The sequence below is a fragment of the Pinus tabuliformis genome, chromosome 6 (genome assembly GCF_031772625.1).
Source record: "Pinus tabuliformis cultivar Carrire ecotype Pingquan chromosome 6, CPIR1, whole genome shotgun sequence".
NCBI lineage: Eukaryota > Viridiplantae > Streptophyta > Pinopsida > Pinales > Pinaceae > Pinus > Pinus tabuliformis.
In genome coordinates this window covers 312,634,887-312,644,342 of record NC_142292.1, presented here as the reverse complement: position 1 = coordinate 312,644,342, position 9,456 = coordinate 312,634,887, and the positions used below count along the sequence as shown (strand labels likewise).

The 9,456-nt window shown below is 40.4% G+C and overlaps 1 protein-coding gene across 1 annotated transcript; it reads right to left on the bottom strand.

Annotated features, from left to right (window-relative positions):
• Positions 1–2,024: 2,024 nt before the first annotated feature.
• On the bottom strand, positions 2,025–8,921 carry LOC149258558 (uncharacterized). The gene is made up of 4 exons (XM_089422478.1): positions 4,888–8,921; positions 2,946–3,391; positions 2,800–2,844; positions 2,025–2,707 (listed from the first exon to the last, which is right to left on the bottom strand). The coding sequence occupies exons 1-4, from the start codon at positions 8,919–8,921 to the stop codon at positions 2,025–2,027; spliced, it is 5,208 nt and encodes a 1,735-aa protein (XP_089278604.1).
• Positions 8,922–9,456: the final 535 nt, after the last annotated feature.

Here is a 9,456-nt window from a genome sequence, read left to right as displayed (position 1 = left end):
GACAATCAAAGGACACGTTGAAGGTTGACAAGAAGGGAAGTGTGATATGCGATCTGCGATCGCATCGCAGAGTAAAAATCTGCAAGTTGAAATTACCATTCCAACACTCCCCTTTAATTTCAACTGTTGGGTTATCAGTCATACCCAGACACTTCATCAAAAATTCGAAACTTTTCTGATCCAATGGTTTGGTCAGAATATCAGCAACCTGCTCCTTCTCTGCTCTCATGGGAGATTTAATTTCATATCTCTCCCCTATAGGAAGATCCATCTGATAGAGTTCTACCAGGGTCTTCATCAGATCTTCAATCTCTTCCTCTGTCATATTGACAAGGGTTTTGGCAGTGAAGCCCATCTCAGCGATCTTGGCAAGAGTTACACATCGAACTGCATATTCTTTAAACAGATCTTCAAGGAACTTCAATTCCTTTCTCCCATTCATGGGTTCTGTCCATTTCCTATCTTGAACTCCATCTTCTAAATAAACAGGGTCATCAACATGACTAGATAAAGCAAACAAAGAATTTGTACCTTCATTTGTTGCTTCTTGTGGTGTGCTTGGAGAAGCACATTCATTTTTCCTCAAGGGTGCGACTTGCTGCCCTTGTGTTGGCGCCGCTTTTTGGGGATGAACTTCAGCCATCTCCTCATCACCTTCATCACGAGACAAACAGATTTTATCATTCACTGTTTTCTCTAAGCTTTCATCACAAGCTTTCTCCTCAATGAATTGAGGTTTTGCTATCTTCACTTTCTCCATGCCTTGATAGGCAGTGTTGAGAGTGTCCCATGCTTCTCTGGATGTCGTAGCCGCTGCTATCCTTGGAAACGCACTTTCATTCACTGCTCGATACAGGAAGTAGAGGGCCAAAGCATCCTTCTTCATATAGTTCTTCAACAGCTCATTTTCTGCCTCATCTTCATTTGCTGGTTTTTCAAAACCATCTTCAACAAAGTCCCATAAATCTTCTGAGAAAAGAAAAGCTCTGATAACTATTGCCCAATAGTCATAGTTTTTTCCATTAAGTAGTGGGAGCTGAGTATTAAAAATACCCACGCATGTGCTAACACTGGCCATTCCTTGCACTTTAAATTATGCTTCAAAATACTTGACTGTATTTGAAAAAATCACTTGTCTATCTTCAACAGTAACAAAGAAAAAATTCTTGAGAAATACCTTAGATTCTTTCTTGGCTGAGTCTTCACACTGCTGGAGAAGTTGCTGCTGCAAGAAATCTTCCTTCAGCTTCTTTGACACTTCAAAGAGCCTGGACTAGCTCTGATACCATGTTGGAAATTTCTGTTCATTTCAAACACAAAAAAAAAAACACACAGAGAACAACGCTCTGGTATTCTACAGGATCTTTATTATAAAACAACAATAATAATAAAAACTGTTACAGGATTTGTCTTCCTCAACTCAGAGGGATTTACAACAGGAACTTCAGTTCCAGAATCTGATTCCACAAACTCAGAAAATTATATCTTCAGCACTGTTGTGCGTTGCAAAGAAGAAAGAGCTCTTCTTGCTAATATTCTCTACACACTACTCGTATCTGCTCTTGCATTCTTTTATATAATGAACAACACAAAATATCTTTACAATACGTGTTGCTTTTCCTACTTCTGTGAAAATAAAAAATAGTAAAATTTAAGATTTCACCTACATTTACCAACCCTAGTAAATATCATTAATTACACGGTTGAAAAATACCTTGCTGGAATTTAATGCATGGCTTATCACACCATCGCATCGCAACAAGAGAGAGGATGTGCGACCGCCTCTCTAACCTTTAAATCATGCGATCTGCGATCTGCGATCAGATCGCATCGCAAAATCGCATCGCAGACAATCAAAGGACACGTTGAAGGTTGACAAGAAGGGAAGTGCGATATGCGATCTGCGATCGCATCGCAGAGTAAAAATCTGCAAGTTGAAATTACCATTCCAACACATACATTCTTGACCACATCTCTGGGGCAGCGTAACCTAGTGTACCTCCGTGAGCTACTGATATGTGACTTTATTCTCTCTTGCATATTTTTGCGAGACCAAAGTCTGCAATTTTGGGCAAAAAGTTGTCATCGAGGAGAACATTATGGGGCTTTATATCACAACGTAAGATGCGATTTCTGCACTCTTCGTGTAGGTATGAAATCCCACGAGATGTCCCAATAGCTATCGAATACAACTGTTTACAATCCAACAGGTCTCGATGATTTCCATGGATATACTGGTCCAGAGAACCATTTACCATGTATTCATACACCAAAGCTCTTTTGGTGCCCTCGGAACAAAAGCCTAACATACGCACCAGGTTGACATGATAGGTGCTCCCCACTGTACCAACCTCATCAATGAATTGATGTTCACTTTTTTTGGATTCATCCAAGATCTTTACAGCTATCAGCCGTCCACTGGGAAGCTTCCCTCTATAAATTGTTCCAAAACCTCCTTTTCCAAGCTGCTCTGCCAAATTGTTTGTATAAGTTCTAATCTGTGCATAAGAATATCGGTTAGGCACTTGTGAGGAGTAATAATTTAAGAAATTTTCCACGGTGGCAAGTCTAGAGCCGAGCGGGTCCATAAAATGTAGGATGGTCCGCTCCTCATTGCTCTCAGTTCTCTTACAGCAACATCCACGATGGAACGCGATGGAAGAAACCACTACTACGACAAATGCACCTAACTCTCCAAAAAATATCCCTGAAAGAATGTTGAACAAGGGAATGAGAATATGGAATATAAAAGATAATCAAGTGTACTGCATGGATTAATTCTAAAGATCAATAAGTTACCTGCCATTAACACTCGATTTATTCTTTCTCGAGGATATGTAAATCCTGGAAAGGAAACAGAAACAACTCAGTACAAAGATAAGATGAAGTAGATAGAGATCGGGGAAGACAATATGGTCAAGAAATGAAGTTTTTGATATCCTCACCACCATCAGAGCAATTCCCGAACTGAAGCTGGTCACTGTTAGGAAAGATGCAATATTCGTCATAATTCTTCAGCTCTGCCGAAATTGGGTTGTGCAATTGAGAGCGACATCTTCCCCCGGCGGCTAGACAAGATCGGGAAATATGAGATATAGACCATGTAATTTTGAATCCTCCAGGAACAGTAGAAACATTGAAGAATCCAACGTTTGTTAGCCAACCGTACATGATATTGAAAACACCATCGTCAGGGCTCAAGGTGATTTGAAGGGTTCGGGTAGAGTATGATGAATTTGTGATCTCTCCTACCACTCGGGCATAAAATTGGCTCGTCCGGTCTGGGTATAATTGAATGGTCTGGTTGTCATGGCACTCAACAGCTAAAAGGCCACATGGTCCGAAGGGATATTGGATGATGGAATTGCCACAACTTGTAGGAGCACAGTAGCTGTAAGATATACCCGAAGGGATGTTATACGCTAATATCAAGTGGGAGAGGGCAACCAGAAGCAAAGTAGAACTAATACGGGTGATAATTGAGAAGCTCATTCTCTCCTACCCGATCTAACATACAGAAGATAAACAAAGAAGTGAGTTTATGAGCGAAAGTAGAGATCAGTCGCAAAGAGAGGAGATAAATTGTTAATCTTCTTAGTCCATTCATTTCTATATATCTGCTTAAATAGGTTGTTGATTCAGGATCTCTTCGAATTTTTTTTTAATTATCTGAAACGTCCACAACGTTAGCAAATGTGACGTGAGAGCACTAGTGTTTTAGAATATAAAATCGCGTGGTGCGTGTTAGAATATAAATTCGCGTGTAGCCCATGATGCTTTTTCATGGAATAGTTAATGATTGCAATATTTGTTTATTTGTTTTAATTCTTTTATTATAAAGTATGACAAGTATACATATTGAATTGTTGTTGATGATGATGGTGGTGGTTTAAGTAATATTATTAATTATAAAAAATAATTGATAGATATTTACATTTAGAGGAATTTGTTAGAAATTTTTAAATTGTGGAGATTATTCATCATTTTATTATTTTTATTTTATAAAAAAAATTAGTTAGAATATTATTGGTCAATACTATATTTTATTAATATTATTTTTAATTTATAAATAAGTTTGATTAGAATATTATGAGTCAATATCATATTTATTAATATTAGGTGAGAAAAAAATTATGATTCATTTGACATTTAATATATTGTAGATAAATGTCCTAACTTATGACTAATATTAGCAGGGAATTAATATTTCAATATTTATGGTTCCTATGTTGCATTTTACTATTTATGGTTCTCTATCTCTTTATTACTATTTATAATTTTGCTATATTATGATTTATTTTGTTTAACGTAATTATTATAAATATACTCCTAACATTTTCTTTTTATTTTTACATAAATAATATTTTAAAACAATTTCTTAATTCTTTATCTTTATTTATTCATTTTTTTTTTTCCGAGGAAAAAATACCGCGCTTTTCTATTAATAGAGCAATAAAAAAGCTACAAAAAAGGAATGTGTTAACATTCAGCAGTGTTTTCACGTTCCACAGAGAGATTAATCTCTTCAGTGTTATCAGGTTAGCCATGTCTTTTTAAACCAAAAGACATTTTGTTCTCTTCTGTTTGCCGGCCTACAGCGGCCCTATCAAAAAATTTGTGTTCAATACTGTCACCATAAGGTCCTGGGCCTCCTTTTTTAACAGGAAAACAGCCCAATACAAATATCATATTAAGTTCAAACAAAACGAAATTTTAAAACACAGTCTCTCCTGCCTCAGGAGCATACATATCAGAACAACAACGATGATGAAGAAAAGACAAAAAGACTAAGAAAAAGGGGGGAGATCCGACACACGGATCAGGTCCTGAGTTTGCTCCGTTATCCTCCAAGATCCCAAAGCTTGCTGTAAACCTGTTTTAGAATACCGGTCGGCTTCTTCATTATTTTCCCTGTAAATATGAGCAATGGAGAAGCTATTAAAATGTGTCTTTAATCTTTTTACTTCTTCCAACAGAGGCAACAACATATAATTCCTGCAAATAAATTTCTCATTGACCCAATTAATCACATTTGCCGAGTCTCCATAAATCTGAACAGTGAGGATGTTTCTATGAATGAGCCAGCAGAGGAGCAATTTTAAGGCAGATAATTCGGCAAAGTTGTTTGTACCCGACCCAAGTCCAACAGAGGCTTTTAAGGAATGCGAAGGAGTGAGATGAATTATGATTCCAGCTCCAGTGACATTATTTTGGGCGGCTCCGTCAAAAAAGGCATAGGGGATGCCCTCTCTGATAACTAAATCCGCCCGCCGGATTGTAGAAGGAGTGCCCTCAGGTTCAGGTAAACTAGCAAAAATAGCTGAGGCTTGTAGAGCAATGACGGTTGCAGGAGTGACCTTTCCATTGAAGATGCAGCCATTTCGGGAAATCCAAATACCCCAACAGACAATTGGCGGGAGGTTTCTCAAGTTTTTCTCAGGGTAGTGAGACCACCAGTATTCCCATGCAGCAGATAAGTTTGCCCCTTCCCACTTCCCTGAGAATTTCAGGAGTTTGTAAGTTTCCTCCCAAACTGTCATGGAGAAAGGACAACTTACAAAGAGGTGTGAGATCGTTTCAGAGGCTTCTTTGCAAAGAGGACATCTACTCGGCCCCAACTGGAAGCGAGCTTGGAGGATATCCCAAGTGGGTATTTTATTTTTTAGCGCACACCAGAGAAAAATTCTGGCTTTTTTGGGGCATTTTAATTTGAAAAGGGGCTTTGCCCACCAAACCGGGGGCTCCCACCCCTTTCTGCTCATCAAAAAATCGTATCCAGCCTTTGGGGAGTAACGACCTGTTTCTGCATGAGCCCAAACCAGAGAGTCAGGAGAGTCCTTTAATCTGACATTCGAACGTTTTAGTTCTTGAATGAAATCATTCCATTCATCTCTCCAACGAAAATCCAAATCCAAATCTTCAGCTGACTTCCAACCCTGCCCCCAAATGGAAGACAAACCCGGGTTTGCAATCTGATAAAGCTGTTTAATTCCTTTTGAGTCAAGATGCTCAAGCAAACCAGGAGAAAGAGCAAAATGCTCATTACACCCTACCCAAGGGTCCTTACCAATCCGCACACATTCACCATTCCCCACTTGCCATGCTAGTCCTTGTTCAATGATTTTAAAAGCATCCATGGTTGCCTTCCATATGACCGAGCAATTTCTCCCTTTTTTGTTTGGGCTTCTGATCCAATCTTCAAGGGGAGTTGGATCAATATATTTCCTTTTGACAACCCTGGTCCAGAGATTTTCTGCCACTACTATTCGCCAACCTGATTTTGCCGCCAAGGATTGGCAGAAATCCACTAGCTGTTTGACTCCCCAACCTCCCCACTCCTTCGGTCTAGCGATCTTGTCCCAAGCAACCCAGGGAAGCACAACACTTTCCTTTGATCCTGACCACAAGAATCTGCTACAGATCTGCCTGATTTTATGAATAATCCCTTTGGGAATCCAAGTCAGTGCTGCCCAAAAAACAGGAATGGCTTGAAGGACTGAATTGACCAAAGTCAGTCTGCCAGCTCTTGAAAGCCACTTGAAACTCCAGTGCGAAATCCTCTGTTCAATCTTTGCCACTAGCCAGTACCAATCTTGTTTGCGATAAGAGGACGGTTTTAACCAAAACCCCAGGTATTTGAAAGGCATATCCATCTGACAGGTTTCAAAAGGCAAGATGGATGTAATTGCATTTACCTCTTGCCTGGTGAAACCCTCCAAAATGTAATGAGATTTTCTGGGATTTACTTGAAGTCCTGTGGCTTTCAGAAACAGGTCAATGATATCTTTAAGAACTTTGACTTCATCTAGATTCCCATTTAAGAATAACAAAATATCATCAACAAAAAGTAGATGAGAAATGAACAAATTTACAGCAACCTCCAAACCTGTAAACAAGCCTGACTGTTTTGCTTTTAAGATCAGTCTGCTCAGCCCCTCTGCTGCCAGGAGAAAGAGAAGTGGGGACAGCGGACACCCTTGTCTCAGTCCTCGCTGGCTTTTGAAGAATTGGGAGGCCGCCCCATTAATCAGCACCGCAAAATTGACATTTGTAATACACCCCATAATCCAATTTATGAACTCCAATTTGAACCCCAGGTGAGTCAGTAATAATCTTAGGTAAGACCAGTCAATCCTATCATAGGCCTTGGACAGATCAATTTTTAAAACAGCCCCTTTCTTCTTTGCTTGTCTGATACTGTGGATGGTTTCCTGTGCTACTCCAATTGCTTCGTGAATTTGCCGACCATCCAGGAACCCAAACTGCTCACTTGAGATACACTCAGATAGAAAAGGCTTCAGGCGCACCGCAATAATCTTCGCAATTATCTTATAAATTGTATTGCATAGGGAGATAGGCCTGAAATCTTCAAAAGAAGCAGGATTCTCAATTTTTGGAATAAGTGCTATGAAAGTAGCATTAAAAGAACTGTAAATTTCACCTTTCTTTCTGGACTCCTCCACCACCTCAGTAAGCTCATCACCAATAAGATCAAAAAAATGGGTGAAAAGTTCTATGGTCCAGCCATCCGGGCCCGGGCTTTTATCTTTTGGCATTGCCTTAATAACACGCTCAACTTCCTCCTTATCCACTTCCCTAAAGAGTAACTCTGCATCTTCTTCATCCACAAATCTTGGAAATGCTTGAGCTGTTCTAATAATTTCAGCCAAAGAGATCCCCCCAGGATTAGTAAAGAGGGCTTGAAAATGATTCTTCCCCAAAGAAGAGATCGCTTCAAAAGAGGACACTTCCCTTCCTTCGGGGTCTCTCATCTTCCAGATGGTGTTTGCAATTTTCCGTCCTTTAGCATAATTGTGAAAAAACTTGGTATTTTCATCCCCTGCTTTTAACCAAATGGCCCTACTTTTCAATCTCCACTCCTCTTCTTTCTCCAACAAAATCTTTGCTCTGCCCCTCTCTAAAGACAAAATTTTCTCTTTTGAATCCTGGGACGCATAGGCATCTGAGTCAGGGTCTTCAAGAATCCCAAGAGCCTCCTCAATCTTTACCAGCTCCTCATTCTGTTTCCTTCTTCTCTCAGAAGCCCATTCAATGGTTGCTCTCTTAAGTCTTTTCAGATTCTCCATAAAATGACCTCCTTTGTTGACCTGAGAATTTGATCCCAGATGTCTCCAGGTGCTTTTGAATAGTTGTTGATAAGACTCCTCCTGAAGCCAAGAAGCATTAAATTTGAAAGGAGTGGCCGGCTTTGCAGGGGGCTTAGAGAATTCAAGGAAAATTGGGAAATGATCCGAGTTTCCCCCATCCCCCACCCATTGTCGGAACAAAGGAATATAAGCCGCCAAAGTTTCATTAATGAGGAATCGATCCAATCTCTTTGCTACCCTATCCTCACCCGTTCTTCTGTTCCTCCAGGTCGGCTTTGCCTTTATAATATTGACATCAATCAACTTTGCACTCTGGAGGGCCTTTGAGAAAAAATCTGTTAAAGGATCTTCCCTCGCGGAGGGTCCCCAAGCTTCCGCCATCCCCAGGGAGAAATTTAAATCACCCCCAATAATCAAATTCTTGTTCAATAGAATCTCTTTAGACAAGAAATTATTCCAAAAAGAAACTCTGCCCTGGCAAGGACCATATATATTAATGAGCAGCAGAGGCTGGTCAAACTCAGTCGAGAGAGCCTCCAAACCCAAAACATGATCCGAACCCCAGCTGTTTTGAATCTTTAATCTCCCGACCTTGAACCCTATGGCGAGGCCTCCAGAGTGACCAGCAGCATCAAGTGCAGTAAAAGACCAACCCGGGAAAAGGGATCGCAAGGAAGATTCAATTTCGATACCCTTGCCCAAGGTTTCCTGAAGAAAGACAACATCCGGATGATGGCGAGTAATGAGATCTTTAAGCGCTAGTTTTTTGGGCTTACTAGCTAAACCCCTACAGTTCCAGGACAGACAGATCATTTGATAACCGTCTCAGGGGTTTTCGCTGCTCTAAGCGCCCCAGGTATCGACATTTGCTTCCCATCAGCCACATCAAACTTTGCCTTAACTTGTGCCTTTGATAAGAAAGATTTCCTACCTCTACCTTTCTTAGAAGTACCCCTAGAAGTCTCAGGACTTAGACCGCCCACAGATTCCTGAATATCATTGATGTGTGCAGAGTGCTTATGGAGGGATCTTAAGTTATAATGTCGGGTGACAGAAGGACAACCCGTTCCCAGGCTATTCTTTGGAGACACCTCACTGTTCAGATTTAAAGACGGGATGGCTTCTGACAAAGACTCTATGTTTTGAGAGAGTTCCTCTGAATTTTGCAACTTGGAAGAGATTGCCACATTATCATCATTACACGAAACAGAAATTACAGGGAACATAAAAGAAGAGGACTGCATACCGGGAGCTGGTTCCTCCGAAGGACCAACCATCTCTGCCGCAGGAGCATCCCGACCTGGCTGATCATCCGTTCGTTGATCGGGGCTCTCCTCCTTCTGCTGCA